The following is a 20,348-nucleotide window of genomic DNA, read 5'->3' on the forward strand; positions in this document are numbered from 1 at the left end:
TAAAGATGGTGGATTTATACTAAGTAATCCAGTTATTTAAATTATTTTGTTTTCTTTATTTAGTTAAAAGCATGGACACAGTTTTACTATTTAATAATCTTCAATTGGCGCACAGGGTAGACAACATGCAAATCACACATTAAACAGAAGTAACAAAAGAAGCGCACATTCTGGTTTCATTTGATTATTTATCCGTGTGTGTGTGTGTGTGTGTGTGTGTGTGTGTGTACATGCGTTTTTTGTGTGCGCGGGAGAGAAACAAGGACAGTGGTTAGAGTGATATTTGCATGCCCTATTGTCTTATGTTGTATACCTGCTATACATGCTGTACATGATTTTCTCCACTCCTGCATCACTTGCTGGTCACTACATTAATAGGCTCTTCTGTGCTGAGACAAAAACCACTTCAAAGACACTGATCTGTGACAGGAAACATACAGACAAAAACCCAGTGGTACCGGTATGCAGGGTTAGGCCTCTCTGAAACCTTCGCCACTGAAATAGAAATATGTGCTTTGTATTTTCGATTTGTCAGATGTTGATGTACAAACCTGTAAAAATAGGCCAACTGTAGAGAGCTGGTCAGTTTAGCAGACCTCAATGGTTGAGTACATTTCTTCTTTGTTTGCCTTTAAAGCTTTATTTGGTCATTAAATACTTAATAATCAAGCAATATTGTTAAGCTAATTTTAAATTGCAGCCTATTCATTGTTCTCTGCAGTATTCATAAAACTGTGCATTATGTCCATGCACATTTTAGAAGCACTACAATTTAAAATGCAAGAATTATTGTTTTATAATATAATTTGATATATTATGTGGATGTGTATACAATTTGTATTTGTATAATCCAGCTGTCCTTGTTTACATTTATTGAAACTGTAAAAGTGATGACATTTAATTTTGTCTTTTGATATTTGGTGCAATCTAAGTAATCACTCAATTATCGCACCTTTGTATAGTATAAGGCATTATATGTTTCTTACCTGTTTCTTGGTTCAGGGACAAGACATTTTTTTATGCCTGTTTTGTTTTTCCAAGAACGCAGTCATTTAGGTAAAGAATAAATAGAGTAGAGTGTCAGCATAGCTGTTAGAATGAATGCCATTTGCAGATACAAGCTCAGAAACACAATGTAGACTTAAATCAGCAATGGGTGCAAAACAAAGCTTTGTAGTAGATTTAACAATACAATACTCATGAGTCCATGTTTTTGGAGAATAGAATACAGTTACAGATGGGACCAAAAAAAACCCCTTAGCTTGCATGGCAGCAGGATTCTTGCAATGTCACAAGACCACGTGAGAATCCCAGTATAACATATCACTCAAAAAATCTCCATCTTGTCAGGCTTCAAGTAATGGGTTTGTGTCCGGCAAACCAGTGCCTGGACCAGGAGACCAGCACCATCAGTGTCTTGTGAGGAGCAACTGGCATCTATGGACGTGGCTTATGTGTGTAGAAGAAAACACAGAGAGGCGACTGCTTGTTGCATATGGGAGAAGTTTCAGGGCTTTCTGCCAGAAATCTCTAGGTTTAGGCAACAAACCTACTTGGTTAGGTTTATGAAAAAATCACGTTTTGGGTTAAAATAATCCCTTTCTGGCAGAAAGCTCTGAAGGCAAACTTCTCCTGTCTGCCTGTTGGTTCAACAACAACAACAATGGCAGCTCCTGAAGAGGTTCGCATAGATGGTACAACAGCATCAGTTTCTTCATTGACACAAGAGCAAAGAATGGCACTGAAGGCTTTTCTGTATGGCAAATATGTTTTTGCTAATGTAATAATGTTATTCATTCACCAATTCAGAAATGGTCCGTAGCTCTGGAACATTATCCATCCATTGTCTGTAACAGCTTATCCTTTTCAGGGTCATGGTGGGGCTGGAGCCGATCCCAGCTGACACACCCTGGACAGGTCGCCAGACTATAGCAGGGCTGACACATATAGACAAACAACCATTCCCGCTCACATTCACACCTACGGGCAATTTTCAAGTCATCAATTAACCTGAGCTGCATGTCTTTGGACTGTGTGAGGAAGCTGGAGAACCCTGAGGGAACCCACACTGACCCGTGGAGAACATGCAAAGTCCACACAGAGGGTACTGAACCCAGCCCCTCTTTCTGTGAGGCGACAGTGCTAGCCACTACACCACTGCGCAGCCTCTCAAACATTATGAAAATTTGAGGCTAATGTTGCAGTAACCATTTTAGTTTTGGTATTACTCTATGTATGAAACATATGTAAACATATATAATGAAAAAAAAGTACATTTCTAAATTAGATTTGGCATGTTGCCCTCAATTTTTCCTGTGTTGTGATTTTTCTATGTCATGAGTATACTGACTACAAGTTTTGGAATTTCTTGCGTAATAAACCTTAAACAAATGAACAAATAGGAAAATATCTTTCATCCTGAGCAGACGCGAAGCACACCCCTACTAAATTACTAATATGTAACATTTAAGCACATATAGCATCCTTTATACGTGTCTCCTATGTGGTCAAGGGACATGTGTGTAGTGTTAAACATAAGGGGGTTTCCTTGTAGTTGTTGTGATCACAGCTTGACATTTTATGTGACACTCAACAGTGACATTTCTTTTCTTTTCCTAAGGTCTCATTAAATTTTCAGTGGATGTGCTTTTTTCAACAGCTACTGACCATCCATGATAATAATCTGTGTGTGTACGTGCACACTGAAAGTATATGCTGACGTTTGTTCTGGGGGTCGGGGGGGACAATACTAATGTCAAGTATTACTCAAACCGCTGGACAGTCTGATCTCATCTGTTCCTCTCAGAGAAATTAGCATTATACCAACTGTTAAATGTCATCTTGCGCTATATGGTAAGCTGATGCAAAGGTCTTCCAGTAATATCAAGACTGTCAGCCCCCCACACCACACTCCTTAGCACCTGTTATCCTCTCACTGTCAGTTTAACAATAACCATCAGACCCAGCATCAATGCTGACTCACTGAGGTGTCTAACTGTGTGGGGTATTTGAGGTAAATGCTCATCTATGCACATTCTGCGTTAGTGTGTCCCTCAACACCCACATATGTCATATGATGTTAATGATATTTGTTTTTTAATTCCTCAAGTAGCTTACTTGATGAAAACTCATCTTTGATCTACCTACCAATCTTTTGAATCTCTTCATATGAAGGGGTTTCGTATTGTTGTTTTGTTGAATGAATCAAAGCGTTACTGAACTAAACAAAACGCACACGCATACTGCAATGTGATAAAAGTCAGGGTTAATATGAGTCGTCATACATTACCACAGTGGCGTTATGTGAGCAGTCGACTTCAGAGGAACCTCTACCGAGATGACTGATGTGCACTGGAGGCATCAATGGCAAACTGTCACTGTACAGCCACAGAGCCTTTTCACAGTAATCTGGGTAAGCAGGACTACCCGGCAATGTTGTGGTTTGGAAGAAGTGAACTTGTGCAGGGCTGGGGCTTGATGCTTCTTTGTAATTTGTGGGTGAAGGAAGTGTGAGGCCTACCCTACCCACGCTTGTGACAGTGTAAGGTGAATTGGTGCTTGGGAACTGTCTGAAGGCATCTAATCATCGTTTTTTTCAGAGGGTCTGATGTTTATTGATGCTTATTACAGCATAAAGTAAAGGACTATGATTTGATTAAAGCAATCATTTGTTTTGAAGTGACAGGAATTGAACCCCCACAGATACAGTGCATCTTTACTCATCGCACTACATTAAGTTCAAGGGAAAATACTCATCAGTTACTAACAATCATTACCATGATTTGGAGATTATCAGGCAAGTACTGTACAGTACCATTGTTTTTAGAGTTCTGTTTTAGCCTTGGTGCTCATACACATCTCAAACTGAATTCATCAAAGATATATTTAGTTTCTTCATTTTTTTTTTAGGGTAATGAGGTGATATGCATCACAAGTAGCTTTTCCTGACAGGAAGTGAACTGCAATTTTGGCCTCACAGAAATGACACTGTCACTTACAGTGTCACTGAAACTCCATACTGAGAACTGAAAGAAAATCTTATTTTACAGCTAATCCTAATCTTGGTTAAGATTTTATCTTGTAGAAAATGTTACTATCAAATATATTGTATCATGCCAATGTCTGACACACGAACAAGCAGTAGTTGAATTTCAGACTCATCAATATTGCTGTTTTACTCTAATATAACAAAAAACAACTGTCTTCTAAGTGCACTTAGGTTTCCTTTTCCAAAGAATACAACTGAGGAGATTCAAGAGAAGAAAAACACAATTTCCCAGTATGAGTTAGTCAGACAGTTTCCCCCCTCGTGACTGTGGTTTATACATCATAGGCTTCATCATGATCAATTTTCAATTGATTCTCCAGAATGTTACCTCTGTGAGATAGATGACTGAAATAAGTTTCCTTATTGAATGGCGTCAGACTTCTTAGAGAGACACACATTCATGTAAAGGAGTACTTCAATAAACACAGACACAGTATTTTATGGGTCATTCATTTTTTATTACACTATTGATTAGCTTGACCAGTTTTAATTCCTCAGATTGCTTGCAAATACAGTTACACAACAGAGAACATTTTGCCAAATTGGAATATCTGTCTGCTTATTTGTGGAGCATGTCTTTGGTTAAAGGTCTGACTGAAAATGAAGAACAGCTCTCTCATTGATATTGCTATCAACATCCCTGGAACCAATGCGGTATAATTGAAATCAGACAGACAGAATCAATGTTTAACATTTAGCAACCTGTACACAAATCGAGTAATTTGGTTCTACTTGTGCTTAGTGCCACTCCTTGTCAATTCGACAGAGGCCATATATCTGTCTATATTTTACATTTCAACGTTATGAACTTGTCAATGTTTTCTCATACAAGCTTCTTAATTTACATTACAGGTGAAAAGCATGACCCTTGATCCAACTGATTATTACATAGAAATAAAAAATACAGAATAATTACATCCAAAACACAGCATTGTAAAAGGCAATAATGCAGCAATTAAAATCTCAATAACGTTTATGTTTTGTTGGGAAGTAAGGGGACAGACCAACAATGAAGTCTAGAATTTGACAGAGGACGTACGTACAAATGTGATTTGAGTAACTACAGTATACACCATTCTAAGTCTGCTAAATGCTGGTAGGAAACCTTAAGTGGTTTGGGAAACACAGGCAAGCTTATTCTCATCTATGGTTTCAGTAGTATCATTACAAGATCAACTGACTTAAACTGTGAACATACAACGTTTTCATTCACTAACGTAGCTGTACAAATTATACAAGGGCTATGACTTCTCTTCACCTGTCATAACACAACCGCAACCTGCAATTAACCTGCCTAACGAGAGAAACTGAAGATTAATGCTAAATCATACCTCTGATAGTCAAACTCTTTATGCTTATTTCAAAGCTAACTATACACAAAAAAACACAACAAATAAGTAAACAACTCTTCCTCTGAATGGACAAATGCAGGTTCATAAAAAAAAAAAAATTCCACCAGTAACAAATAAATACACTAAGAACGGATTTTGTTGTGTATTATCTCTACTATAGCATATAGTTAAAGATTGATGAACAAAAAGCAACATCCCACAATGTGACCTTCCTTTACCAAGATGGTCTGATAGAATAAAGTGGCTTCAGGAAATTCAACCTGACACACTAAGCAGTTAACAATCAGCCAGAAAAAAGGGGGCAGTCCCTTTCTTGCTTACCTATACAGGGTATTGTGTTGTTCATAAATATGACAAACTGCAATGAGTCATTCAGTGAAAAGCTATTTCAGAAGAGAGTAACTTAAATATAGCAACTATAGAGTACTAACATTCAATGTTGTTGAGTCCAAATTGGTCAAACGGGGAGATTCACAGACATACAGCATATTTAACTACTATCATGCCTGAGTGTGGTCTGTTTTAGGACTCACTATACACACTGGCACACTACTTTAGCTGTGGCCTCTTTAAACTCTGCTGCTCTGAACTGTAAAACAACATTGAAGCACACCTGCCAAATGTAAAAAAGGAACAGGCTACTACAAGAAGTGATAAGAAGGGCATCAGGCATGTAGTCTGTTGGATGTGTTGAACTTCACTACTCCTATGAAGGTCTACTAGGGGAATGATGCATTACAGAAAAGAAGATGGAATCTCAACGTCTACCTTAAATACATTCAGAAAGAAGTTACTTTGTCGTTGTCTTGTGCTGGTTTTTACAACAGTCCGTTTTCAATCAGCCATGTTAGGAAAATGTTTCTCCTTCTCGTAACAGCACAATTTACTATTTTTTATGTATTATTCCATTACATCGATGCAAATTAATCATAGAAATGTCTACACCTAGTATGTATTTCATACGTTATTTACAGTGTCAATTTTGAACGCTGACATTTCCGACTTTTCAAAAGCAATGACAGGAACAACACAAATAAATAAAGCAGTATCATACACCAAGTTGTCATGCTTTCATTAAAATAACGGACTTTTGATTATTCTGTTTTACATTTCTTTAGGTAGCAGTACAAATAAAATAAACTCATTTACTGACTGAATATTTGGTATATTTGGCCAAATAAGGAATACAAATATTGAGGGCAGATCCTCAGAATTTAGAAACACAATGTTTATTTATACAACCAGCACATAGCTCTGTATCGTGGTCTTTTTGGCCTTCTATGTTGTAAAAGTAAAGCCTAAATGTCTCACACATTCAAGGTAAACACCTCCACATCCTCACCTAATGTTCATGTCTTAATATTAGAGGTATTGTCCAATGTTACAGTAGCTAATGGCGGCAAGGATAGTTTTGACAATTAGCTTAGTAATTGCCCTTTCATCACTGAGTGGGTTTCAAATTGAGAATTAGACCAAAATTGAACTAGGCTTTCACTCGCACTCATCTACACAGATACATTATATCTAACTGTGGTACAATTTGAACAAAAGAGACTACTACTGAAAAATAAATACTATAAAGCATTACGCACCGTTCAACTTCAGTTTCTAGTGAGGAGCAATAGGTCAAGTCATGCCACGGGAGATGGTTTTCCTGTCTGTGAGGTGAATGTTTTCAGCATCATGAAACGCTGTGGCACTGCTAATGGAAAGAACAATCCTCAGACTCTAACCTAGAGGAGTATTAGAATAGGTACAATAGGTGATGTGAGTTTGTATCATATCTCATTATTCACATTCTGGTAATGATGAGATGTTGTTGGTCATTTACAATGGGTTTGGGACGTATCCCTTACTTATTTATTTACTTTATGTTGCAACACATCATAAATCCGTCAAAGGGAGTGTAGCTGTTACCACTGTAAGGAAGGAGTGTGTGTGTGTGTGTGTGTGGGGGGGGGGACAAAACAAGTGGTCAGGCATGACTTGTTGGCAGCCCCAGTACCTCAGTTCATCTGTTCAAAGAATTTGTAGGTAGGGTTTTCATAGCCATGGTTTTGCATTTTGTTGAGCTGTCGTTCTTCTGGTGTCAGCATGGGGTCGACCTGCTGCGAGACACACAAAAGCTCTAATTATTACACACTAAAGACAAATACCCGAAGGACCACATCATCAACTGAGATGTGAATAAATTGTCCATCAAATATGGAATGTAATGGAATGTGCTGTATTACATGGGAAAAATAGAGCAGGTTGACTGCTGGGGTGTGGGGAGGCTTCAAAAGGATCTACATTGGCTTCCAGGCTTGGGGCACCCCCAAAAGCCTTCTTCTGTACAGTATTTAATTGCCAACTGCCTCTCAATGGAAAAGTTAGTCATTTTGCGAAATATTCTTTTTTTGTTTTCTTGCCAAGAGTTTTACCACTCTGTTTAGTAAGTATGTAGCTGGAGCAAACAACTGGTTAGCTTAGCTTAACATAAAAACTGGAAACATGGGGGAAAACCTAGCCTGGCTCTTTCCACATGTAAAAAAATCTGCTGAGTGGCACCTCTAAATCTCACTAATAAACACTTTTTTGTTTAAAAAAAAAAAAAAAAAAAAAGAATTGTAAAAAAGACAATTTGCCATTTGGACAGAACCAGGTCAGCTGTCTCCCGCTTTTTCCAGTCTTTATGCTAAACTACTATAAGCTAACTTGCTACAGCTTCATATTTACCGTGTAGATGCATTAATCCTAATATCCACCTCTTGCAAAGAAAGCGAAGAAACACATTTCCAAAAATGTAAAGCTAGTTCTTTAACCTAAAGGATCATAGCACAATAGTTTTTACATGATTTAGCACAAAGAAGTCTTGTAGACTGATACCCATCCCTCTAAGCAGCCACTAGTTTACTTATTTACCACAATATGAAATAAATGGAAGCCAATGGATACTCTGACGGTGGGAAATAAATCTAAAAACTTTTGCTATACTTTAGACAGTGTTGTAGGCTATAACGTAATGTATACACAGCTTTTAGATGGGGTCCTTTAAGACTGCTTTTGGCTTAATTTAAAGGCCTATCTGGGATCGTACCTCTACGATGCCGTGACTGATAGTGCCGTATGGCTTCCTGCGCACCAGCAGCAGGCTGATTACCATCACCATAGCAATTGCCACAGCAACCACAAGCAACCCCACCATGGCGCCACGGTTAAACGTCTCCAAGGCATCGGGTTGCTATGGAAATAAAGAAATGTGCACTTAGACATTAAACAAGGGCGACAAATAGGAACATCGGTCATTTTAATTTGAATTCCTGCAAATGTCTTCAGTAATTTTTTAACAAAAACATTATAAGGGTTATGTATTATTATGCCCTTACCAGTTCATCTCTCTCGATCTCAGGAGGCTTGTTGACTACCTGCTTGAGTTCCACAGAGGTGTTGATCTAAGACGACAGGGAATGTGTCAGAAAAAGGGAAATATTGGGACACAGAAACATTAAAAAGATGAATACATACACATTTTTCTATTTGAAATATCACCAGCTTTTTAAACTGGCCAAAATTATCATCATCTTACCTTTTCCTCATATTCATAAGTAGGGCCTCTTTCAGATGTGGTATAATCATATTCATCAACTGCAGGCACTAAGAATGACAGGAATAAAAATGGAATAATACATTCAGCTGGGTGCAACAATAATAAGTACACTGCAATCATTGCAAACAGTAAAGCATGCTTTAGTGACACTGAATACCAACTTACCTTTCTTATTAGACTGCAGTTCTTTAGAGGAAAAAAAGAGGAGGAAAATCATCTTTAAAGACAGCAGCCAGTGAGAAGTTTTTACATGCCACATACACCACTAGGATGGACTTAGGAATGTTGAATTTTTGAGTGTGTATGAGGAGTATGTGATGTACATACCGATGCGGGGAGGATAAGGCCTGTTCTGGAAGGCTCGCTCCTCTTCCTCCTCATCATCCTTTTCTTCCTCGCTCTCAGCAGGCAGAAGCTCCTCAGTAGTGTGGGTCTCGGAGAAGGAGGTGGTCATGAGCTCACTGATGTCTCCTCTTTCTGCCTTGACCAGCTCCTCTACAGGTGATACAGTCAAAAAAAAGTGAATAAAAACAGATATGTTACAACATGAATTACTACAAAATATACCTCAGAGTTCACACATCAAAAGTGTAGTTTAGCTTACGGATATCATTGTGCAGCTCCTCAGCCAAGGTAGGATCCTTGTACAGCAGTGCAAGACTCTGGTTCATCCTCTCCTCAATTACATGGAGATGTGTGTACACCTGAAAAATATCAAAATCAAAAAAAGCGAGGGCCAACAGAGCATGAACGAGCCTGTGTTTTCAACTGGTCTTAGCTGTGGAAGAAAAGCAGTGAACTGCTTCCCTAAATGAAAAGGCCCAGATAGACTTTCTATGGAGTCATGTGTCTAAAGCTGAGTTTGGAGTCAGCAAAGACTGGCTTTGATCTAAGTTTAATGAAAAGAACATTGGTGGCTGCTTTACCTCTGTGAGTTCAGGATTTATTAACTAATCTGTGACACATACTAACTCTTCAGCACACAATGTTCTGTTTGTTACATGGTCAGCAAAAAGTCTTGCATCTCAAAAGCACAGGTGTCTGCAAAAAGCCTCTTGGAAGAGAGTACTCCTCTCTCTCTCACACACACACACACACACACACACACACACACACACACACACACACACACACACACACACACACACACACACACACACACACTCAGACACACCTGGAATTTCATCTGCTCAGCCTTCTGGGGGTCGACAGCCACAATATGCTGGTAATGCCTGAGAGTGTGTCTGCGGTCCTTCTGCTCTGCAGCCATGTATCGCTTCAGAGCCTGCAGCACGCGCTCTGGCTGGAAGACAGAGTTGAAGGGAGGACAGAGTCAGGAAATGCCAGACAGTGAGATAAGGGCACCACAGAGAGAGAATCTCAAGCAGATCTTAGACCTGAGGGGGAACAGACTGCACGGCAGTGAGGTAGTTCTCCAGGGCCAGGCGACGGTTGTTGTTGAGTATAGCCTCCACTCTGGCAAGATGTGTCTCGACCAGCCTCTGCCTCTCTCCAGCGACCTGTTCCTCCAGCGTTTGCAGCACAGACTGGAAGTGCTGGTAGCAGAATGATGAGGGAGTAGATGCAAGCATGAGTAAAGCTAGTGCTACATTGCCACAGGATAAGTTAAACTATGGAATAAAGCAAGTGAACAAACCTCATTCAGGGCCTGTCGCTCTGACTTTGGCAGATTCTTTGACTGGTTGTCTGCCTCTGCCCATTCCTTCATGATCTAAGGAATTGAAGAGACACAATCTCGGTTTATTTCTATAAATGTATCACATACACTACCATAGTTATGAAACAGGGTATAACCTGCATAAACAGCACACTGACAGAGGCCCGCAACATAATATTAATTTGTCTGTAACTTTTGTTTAGCAATAGAATGTGTTGAAGTTGTCACATTACATAAACTACCTGTTGACTGGTGCACAACTTAATGCTATGTCACTGATCTTCATTCACAGTTTGACAAGGTTTGGTTTTAAAAACTTGGATGTCTGGCTTAAAAAGCGTAGTTTGACACTTTGGGAAATACAGATATTCACTGTCTTGCTGAGAGTTACCACTCTCAAGATATAGCATGTTACATATCTATACCAAGTCTCTTTGCTGAGCGAAATTACTTCCTCACAGTGACAAGACAACAACGTTTTCATAAAAACAAAGGGTATTTCCCAAAATGTTGAACTACTCCTTAAAAAGTGGGGCGATATTTGTCATAACAACATCTTTTATCGCCTTAAGAAAGCAGATACAAGGAGTTTGGGAATAAAAAGAAAACCATGATGCAGACATCAATGTCTGACCTACTACGTTATCCTATTTTACATAGAAGGGTAGCCATGAAAGAACAGTTGTCACATCGTAACTGTGCATCTGTAAAGACAAGTGCTTATCTAAACTGTTGAGCGAGATGTGCTTAGCTGCACTGATAAAAAGCTGGAATTTGTGGTAAAACCACAAATCAAATAGACAATCTTGAAGTTGTACAGCTGCTCTCTTAAAATTGTGAGCATTTGTGCGTGTGTAAGATACACACATGTAAACACAGATAGTATGATGAGCAGTGTGATAAACTCTTAACTTCCATCATGTGCAGTATGAAACTCTACCTCCACACCACTGCAAAGAATATTTATACTTTATTGATAATAACTTTAACTAATGTCAATAAATGGTTTACTATTTCTTGTCCTTCGCTACATTGAAAACATATTCTATTAAAATAATATGGAGGGTTTATTATCCATGGGAATATACGTACATTGTCCACAGTCGATAATATATATTTTAGGTCATAACAGCCAGTTCTTTTTAAAGGGATATATGTGAAATGTATCTTTATCTGCTTCCCTGAATGCATTTAATACATGTCATTCTGAGAATTAGATTAGAAAATGAGAGCGATGGAACAGTGAGTCTCAGTCCGACCTGCCAGCCAACAAACTATTAGCCTGGTCTCAGCCCTGTGAAAGTCACCTCATTGATGCTCTTCATTCTGCGCTCCTCCAGGTCTGTTTTGGCACGCAGGAAGTTGGCATGCTCAGTGTCATCCACTGGCTTCTCAAAATAAACATCAACGCCATCTGTGGGCCGAGGTGTAGTCACTAGATGGGAGGGACAGAAAACAGAGGTTATTACTGTCACACAGACTGCAAGAGCCAGAAAGCAATTATCCTGTAATCAAAAGCCCAGGTCACAATGTGACAGTGTGTTCACTGAGATAATAACAAGAGGGAGCGAAGGCAATTTTACACTACAATTTGAGGAAGGAGAAAAATGAGACAAGCAACAATAGGAAACTACATCTGCTTTTTCTGAATTTTGACTGAAGATGATAATATTTTGTATTACCCCAGCAGAGGACCAGGGAAATATACATCCCTTTGTGCAACACACACAATTACACATTACAATAGTTTTTCTGGCTCTCAACTAATCCTAAATATTGGAAACAAAATTAGAAGATTCTTGAAAAATTGATGAAATCATTACAAATAATTCATCATATTTTTGTGATTTGGTGATTGGCATTTGCTTTGGGAATTTGAAATTTGAAAGTTGCTGGGAGGCCTGGAAACATAAATTCCATTTGTTTTAATTGAAATAAATGTGATGTTCCAATAAAAGTTATAGGGAAAGAAACACTGGATGAGTAAATATCAAAATGTTAATGCAGAAGTGTTTCCTTATTAGATTGCTTTTTAAAACGTGATCTAATAAACCTATATACTTTCTGATTTTAACAGAGACACTTTGGCATGCATACACCACATGCATGCATGAATGAGTATGGCCATATGTGTTGGACGAAACACATTTTTTTGTGTTGTTAACCATAGCTACTAAACAATCACGGCAGGTCAAGACATTTTACAAGCAATGAAAGGACAAAGCAAACAAATTAGGGACACTCACAGCTGTCGCCCTTCATCAGAGGTGCAGAGGTGGTGGGTTTGTGGCTTTTCTCGTAGTAGAAGGAGTCCAGATAGTCTGATGTCTGGTAGGGACCTGAGTCAATAGGGTATTCATACTCCTCTGGATCTTTCACAGCTATTACCTCTTCCTCCTCTTCTTCCGCCTCCTCTTCGTCAACTTCCTCTTCCCCCTCTTCCTCCTCCTCCTCCTCCTCCTCCACCACTTCATCATCCTCCTCTTCCATGTCGGCCTCGTCCACATCTGTGTCAGGAGTGGGGGCTGTCACTTTGGTGCTGTGGAGAAGTGGATAGTCATTACTCTGATGACCATCACCACACAATCTCCCATCCTTTCACAACTCTGAGTTGCCAAGCTGAATCATCTTACACAGAGTTGAGTTTTCCACTGATGTGAGATGAGAGTGTCTGAGGACCAGCAGGGACGTCTCTTTCCTCCGTCTCTCCTTTACCGCTGGAAGTCCCTCGGCCTGGACAGCACACATACTCGACCCCCCGGAAATGGTCTCCACATGGCAGCAGCATCCCGTAGCTATGGAGCTCCAAATTGTCTGCAGTGCATTCCTTAATTCCGCAAAGTTTAAAAACACAATGTATGAGGTTGGAATATAATGATACAGAATTCGGAGTTTCCTTTTTGAAAATACAACAAGTTGAGAGGAGGTGATATGAGGGAGTATTACAGCTTGAACTCTTCCACCATTCTGCTCTTTAAAAAACACCTCAAGTAGGTGTACTGATAAAGTGTGATGTGATACACAACACACAACTGTGCCGACTTGCCTAGCCTAGTCTACTATTGCTGTTAGGGTTGTTATCGGCACTGGAAAGTTCATAACGTACTTGAAATTGCCCCCGTGGAAAAATTTTTAACAGGGCTTGAAAACGTATCTTTTCATAATTCATAGGTCTTCATTCCACAATTTTAAACATCTAAAAATTTCACATCTGCCAACTGTTTATCTACCCTCCTCACCTCTTTAGCGATGTTGTGCCAGTACACGTAACTCTCGCATGCATCCATCTGCTCCTGGTGGAGGAAACGGCATCGGTCGGGCACCAGCAGGGCTTCGCTCACATACTCGCCCTCTACAGTAGGATTGAAGAAAAGTTCAGTTCAGTGTAAGACGATTTCAAGCGGAGGGAGTATTTTTAGTGTGCTTTAAAAGGACAGAAGGAGAGAATATGAATGAACACAAGCTATGTGATACAAAGAATGCATGGAACAAGTATGTTAGTGGACTAGAATAGTTAGATTGGGATGGGGTGCTTAAATTAGGAACTGACAAAAAGCATTAATGTGTAATGTATAAGCATTTTGAGAAGACAGACTGGAGCTACAGTAGCAAGTCCATGAAGTAAATACAAAACATGGTATTATAAAGAACATGAATGTAGATGACTACTTTGTTTTATACAATAAACCATATAGAAATGAATAATAGGTTTTATAGTCTATGCACTCTATTTAAAACGTATTCTTCACGTGGCACTAGTATGACATGTTGGTCTTTCGGGCTCACACATAAAGGGAAATACAACAGGCAGTACAGTAGAAATCAAACAAACTAGAGCCAGTTCTACCGTGCTGTTCATAAGAATCTAAGGTGACTCACTGTTCATTACTCACTCATTCACTCACTCATCCATTGTTAGCCTATCTGCCCCTCTAGTGGTTGACAGCAGACATGGCCTCTCTGCAATAATGTTGGACTGCACATCCTGCATTGTATCACTGCCTTTCTAGTGTTGTAATAGCAAGACAATCATTAAGCTCTGGCACTGGGGGAGATGCATATTATTTTAATCAATGTTAAGTCATATGTGATACTAAAAGCATGCTTATATTGTTGGCTTTCACAATAGTTGCATTGACATGATCAAATTCATGTATTTTTTCTGATTTGACAATGAATCATGGTTTGTGCCGCTCTTTATTGTATTCCATACACTGCATGCTGTTGTATTGTGGTCCCAATGAGACATAATGCATCAGAACTTGTAGTGTATTGAGACTGTGTTGTGTTTTTGAGGAATCCCCTACATCTGAAAAGGATGTGTTGTTCACCCCAAATGTTTCAAAAGCATATGTGTGGCCTGGCCTATCCTATCTTGTGCAATAAAACAAGGGAAGGAACAGCTCAAGATCTTGGGAAATACGCTCATTGACTTTCTTATCCAGAGTTAGATAAGAAGATCAATACCACTAAATAATAGAAATGTGACATGTTACTATTTTATAAATATTTTACAAATACCGTTCTTTAAAGTTGGTGATTTGTCATATGTACATTTGGATTATGTTATCTTTGGACAGAGCCAGGCTAGCTGTTTCCAGTCTTTATGCTAAGCTAACCAGCTGTATTCATATTAAAAGACAGATCTGACTCTCTGCAAGAAAGCAAATCTGCCTTTTTCCCAAACTGTTCAATATGGGTGTCCTGTTGGTCTCAACGACAAATAACTGCAATGTTTCTGGTTTGAATCTGGATGTGGACCTTTGTTGCATGTCATGCCCCTGACTCTCTCTAAAATATATATATATATATATATATATATATATATATATATATATATATATATATATATATATATATATATTTTATGATACAGATGGCATGACCTCAAGCACACAGTCAGTCGTGAAATATAAAGGAGGAAATGTAATCCTATATATTCTTTGTAGTGTAATTATCTAATGGCAGTGCGGCATTGTTCTTACCTAGACAGCGGTAGGGCAGGACTATGAAGGGGTGTGTCTGGCAGTGGCCCCAACCTTTCTTACACCAGGCGGGGATGGTGACAGGTCTTTTTGACTCCTCTATATGGGAGATGGGAAGTGCTGGGTACATCTGGACGTACAGGTACATGCAGAGACAACATGAGACAGAAACAGATAGATGGATGGACAGAACAGACGGTTTGAAGACAAGAGGAGCAGTGGAGGGAAAAACGGTTAGAGAACAGGTTTGGGAATTGGTTGGGAGGGGTAGAATAAAAGTAGCAGGATCCAGGGAGAAGAAGAGGGAGAGCACAGTCAGTGGGAAGAAGACTAACAAGGGAGGGAGTCATGCAACATATTTTCTAACTACTTATACAAAGCTGTGTACGACCTTTGTCTGAAGCCACCATATATTCACTGAACATTTCAGTAAATATCTTGTCTTTCATTATTTCCAATTTAGCATGTGACTACTTTCACTAAAAATAGGGGACAATATATCAAACTCATAATGAGCTTTAATAGTCTGAATGCACACAAAAATGCTTTCATCACAAATGTCATGGAAAACAGGGAGGCTTTTGTGTAAAAGCCACCACAGATGCATAATGTGTCTGCTAATCGCATTACAGTCCATTCAGGGTTCGTGGCTGCTGCTCTCTGTTGCAGCAACGCCTTTTTTGACCTCCAGGTGGCGCTTGGTTGCCTTTACTGTGGCACTTGAAATACATATTTCTGAAGGAGGAGTTTTCGGAGAGTATGTGTACCATTGATTACCTGACAGTAGATGTTAAAGAGTACACATATCCGGTAACAAGATGAGGAAAAGTAGATGGTGCTACAAATGAAATATTGTAATATTCCAACAGGCCACCATCACTTCACTATATATGGTTAAATATATAGATTTATAGGACAGGTGTTAGACAAACCGAATTAGAGAATAAGAATACATTGTTTTACTTGAAGTCTTCTACAGTGTTGATTTCATGCTACATTCTTTCACAACCAGCTCCTTGCCACTAAGGGAGATCTGCTGTTGGACGTATTAATCCGGGCTGGTGTTCTTTACAGCTGTACAAGTTTATGTTCTTTCCCTTGCAAGGTTCGGGACCCTACCTCCTGACAGTAGGAAAGGATTTCTCCGGGCTCTTTGAAGCAGCCTTGGTGGCCCTGAGGATCCGGCTCCCATTGTCCAGTCTGTAGGTTCATGTGCAGGAGCTGACGGCCACAGTACATGGCAATCTGCGGCTCTGCCACCTGGATGCTTGGCCCGTTCACCTCGGTCATGGCCAGAGCCTAGAAAGCATAGGGGGGAGGGGGAGGGGGGGTGTTTGGGAGAGACAGAGTGAGAGAAAAGAGAGATGAGAAGGAGTCGATACAAACACAGTGGCAGATTATATTGTGTTTGAAGCTGATCCATGGCGGGTAGACCACAGATAATTCCTAAATGCACTCCAGCACTATCCAACATTAGACCAAGAGTGTAAGCCAGGGTGCAAGACTGAGTGATTGAGTGAGTGTAAGATCGAAACAGAGAGGCGAGAATGTAGAGAAAGGAAGGAGTAGCTAATGCATGGGAGAATTGAGTGCACCCTGCAAGCTTAAAGTCAATATTGGAAAACCTAAATATTCAGGTAAGATCCATAGAAGACTCACTGTTGAAAAAACTGTGAAGTGAATGACAAGACGAGGCAATAAAAGACCTGAGTAATCGACTGGTGACCTATGCTCCCTGTTAGCTGACAGCTGTGACAGCTGAGAAAAGAAGGAATGGTCGGTGGATGAAAAGGAAGGTGTATAGCAAAAATATACAAGACAATGTAAAAGATTGTCTCCCCCCCCCAACCCCCCTCCTTCCCCTCCTCCAGCAGCATTCTAGGATGCTGTTATTGATCGAGGGATATGTTACCTCTGCCTGGGGGAGGGCCCAGGGGACCCCACATAGAGGAAGAAACGCAGCAGCTAGGGCTGGGAGTCAGGTGTTAATACAAGCTCATTGACCGATGGGCCACTACACTACATTAACACACAGCACAGAGACAGAGAGAGTCCAGGGAGGAATAAAGGAGGGGAAGGGTTAGGTAGGAGAAAGAGAAACTCTATAAACACAAATAAGGACTCCATCTGCCTTAACAGACAAAACATGTTTTTTAGAAAATGTGACGGCAGCAAGGCCTCAAGAATCATGAGAAAATATCAATCAATCATGGTTCCCTGGATGTCATTTCTTGAGCATAAATGCGTTATTTACCAAACACATGCACATGCACGAGTCTTCTGCAGGTCACTTAGCTCAAGTAAAAGATGTGTTTCCTCAGAGCATCTTTTGACTGTAACTCACGGTACAGTTCATGTGATAATGTTTACTGTCCAACCCCTAAAACTCCTCAAAAGGCATTCTGTGCCCCAGAGCCTTTGTATAGCTCATATCCTTTCATCTGCGCTGACAGACAGAGAGATAGACCTACTGACGACAGACAAGATGAGCAACCCTGAGCCAATTAGAAGGAAGTTGCCCAAAGGGAAGAAACAGAGGAGATAAAATATGGGAGAGTGACGCCTGATCAAAGGGAAGCCCTGCTTTGGCCGACCGGAGCTCAAGTGTTTGAAGTCCTAATTAAAATTCACACAGAATAAAATAAATATATAAAACCCTTTGAGTAAATGTACAATAAATATAAAAGGCCCTCAGCAGTCTATGCATTATAATTATGCTAAGAGGAGTTTGTGTTTCTGCATGTCCTAGCAGATTTCTTACAAATTACGGATCTACTTTTCATTACTGCTGACCATTTCCCGAAGCATAGAGTGTAGAGTTTTTTAGATTTATGAATGCATTTTTCTACCTTATAGGCCACATATTTCCCCCCCAATTAATTTGAATATTGTTTGAATATAAATGAATAGATGTTTCCAAAGTTGCTTGAGACAGTCAACATGCTACATGATAGATTAACTCTTTGACTATTTTTTAAAAAGCTACAAAATTTACCTTCTGCTTTTGGGAATATAATAATAGCCTTATGGGTTTTTTGACAATATTGTCGCAACAGCTGATAACTTCACTGTGATGGAGCACCCATCTCAGGCAAGTTTCAAGTCCCTGCAAATGAATGATCCCCCCACAGTTAAATGAATGAAAACAATGGCTCCTTTAAGGCATGGAAAACATATTTAAAAATCTAAAATAACTATAGTGTGCTTTGATTGCTAATTTATTATTTGTAATAAGTTCACAGAAAATTCATGTTTAAATGTAAGTCTTATTCCAATTTTCACAGTATCAAATGTTCTATTCTAGAAAACTGAATGACAAGTGTGATCTATTGATAGTGCTGAATTGAAGCTTTTTATTGGTTTAGACTAGAGTATCGTTGGAGGGGCACAAGCAAACACTGCTGAAGCTGCTGAAACAGTCCGTCTAGTGTAGCTGCTGAGCTAATGTCTAAATAGATATATCTCTCTTTGGCTCAGGGAAGGTCAGTGCCACAAAGAAAAAAAAAATACTTCCGGATATTTGAGAAGATAACCTGGCAGCTCCCCCTGGTCCAGCTCCCTCATTCTGCCTGCTCTCCACTACTGCACTTGCAGAAAATCAATGCTGAGCAACTGCAACTGTATCGCCACGTTCCCCCAAATCAATAGCAGTCCATCAGGAGCCTGAGGCTCTGACCTCCAGCACGGCAGGGCCGCACACCCAGCCTCCAGCCCGATGGGACCAGATTAGCTCTCCCTCTTGTCATAACCCCTGATAAGAAATACTGTTTTAAGATGTACACGTCACTCCTTCTCCACATGCTGGTCTTCACTACACACAGCGTCAGGATCACATCACTCAGGGGCTGACGTTACATATACCCACTCTGTTCTGCTGCGTGAGTGCCACGCGGTGCCTTTGGAGGCGTTTCATTGTATTCTCACAGCAATAACAGGAGCAGTTACCAGCATGTGTCAGTCCTTTTTATTCTGACCCCCAAAATGGTTTGAATACTTTTAAGGAAGCATTAGATACAGGACAGAATCTGTTTTGCTTTATTTATCTTTAGTGCCAAAGAAAAATAAACACTGACTTGGGAAATAAGTAAATGTAACACAAAGAAGTCTGGGAAACATCTGGCAAGACTGTGCTTGAACCCCTGCATGACGATAGAACCTTGATTTCATTCCAGGGAATGTTGTTGACTGTACTTGTTTTAAGAACATACTGTTTTCATTGATTGTGTTTAGTCATACTGAACCTTGGTTACTGTATTACACTAAATTATATAACTTTTACAATTCAGCCACACAATTAATGCTACTAAATGTACTTTTTGCAAGTTCAATTGCATTATGTCTTTCATTCTTAAGCCCCCCTAGATCACATATCATTGGTATTTGACTCAATAGCCAACCTGAAGCCAAGTCAGGACAGTGAAGAGGATCTAAAAAGTTGCTACAGCTGTTTAAATGGCAAATTGTTCAGTCAACCAAAAGCAAAGTCTACTTGATAACAACGGGCAATTGGAAAATAATATCCAGAGAGGTTGTGGAAGACAGAGGAGGGCAGGGAAGTTCATGTGTAGCTTTTATGGTGTTGTTTACAATAAAATGATATCAAGATATCTGCACACTTATTTCTGTTGCACACACCTACTTTATTTCCACTACTTTGGTCCAGTCTGAAATATCTCAAGCAATATTGGATAGATTA

General features: G+C 39.7%; 1 protein-coding gene across 2 annotated transcripts in view; it reads right to left on the reverse strand.

Moving 5' to 3' along the window:
• Positions 1 to 4,484: 4,484 nt before the first annotated feature.
• aplp1 (amyloid beta (A4) precursor-like protein 1) overlaps positions 4,485 to 20,348 on the reverse strand; it is a 31,565-nt gene continuing 15,701 nt past the window's right edge. Inside the window, exons 2-17 of one of the 2 annotated variants that reach the window (XM_068736524.1) lie at positions 16,772 to 16,951; positions 15,653 to 15,782; positions 13,907 to 14,019; positions 13,301 to 13,494; positions 12,914 to 13,206; positions 11,975 to 12,102; positions 10,647 to 10,721; positions 10,387 to 10,545; positions 10,164 to 10,292; positions 9,594 to 9,693; positions 9,317 to 9,484; positions 9,155 to 9,175; positions 8,969 to 9,036; positions 8,769 to 8,834; positions 8,480 to 8,623; positions 4,485 to 7,505 (exon numbers count right to left, since the gene is read on the reverse strand). In XM_068736524.1, coding sequence (XP_068592625.1) covers positions 7,407 to 7,505; positions 8,480 to 8,623; positions 8,769 to 8,834; positions 8,969 to 9,036; positions 9,155 to 9,175; positions 9,317 to 9,484; positions 9,594 to 9,693; positions 10,164 to 10,292; positions 10,387 to 10,545; positions 10,647 to 10,721; positions 11,975 to 12,102; positions 12,914 to 13,206; positions 13,301 to 13,494; positions 13,907 to 14,019; positions 15,653 to 15,782; positions 16,772 to 16,951 — 2,067 coding nt within the window. In that variant the 3' untranslated portion in view covers positions 4,485 to 7,406. Of the gene's footprint in view, positions 7,509 to 8,479; positions 8,624 to 8,768; positions 8,835 to 8,968; positions 9,037 to 9,154; positions 9,176 to 9,316; positions 9,485 to 9,593; positions 9,694 to 10,163; positions 10,293 to 10,386; positions 10,546 to 10,646; positions 10,722 to 11,974; positions 12,103 to 12,913; positions 13,207 to 13,300; positions 13,495 to 13,906; positions 14,020 to 15,652; positions 15,783 to 16,771; positions 16,952 to 20,348 lie in introns of both variants that reach the window. The other variant, XM_068736523.1, reaches the window with a different exon arrangement.

This window comes from Cebidichthys violaceus, unplaced genomic scaffold (assembly GCF_023349555.1).
Source record: "Cebidichthys violaceus isolate CVI_PGR_0920_01 unplaced genomic scaffold, fCebVio1.0.p SCAF_7, whole genome shotgun sequence".
NCBI classification, from domain to species: Eukaryota; Metazoa; Chordata; class Actinopteri; order Perciformes; family Stichaeidae; genus Cebidichthys; species Cebidichthys violaceus.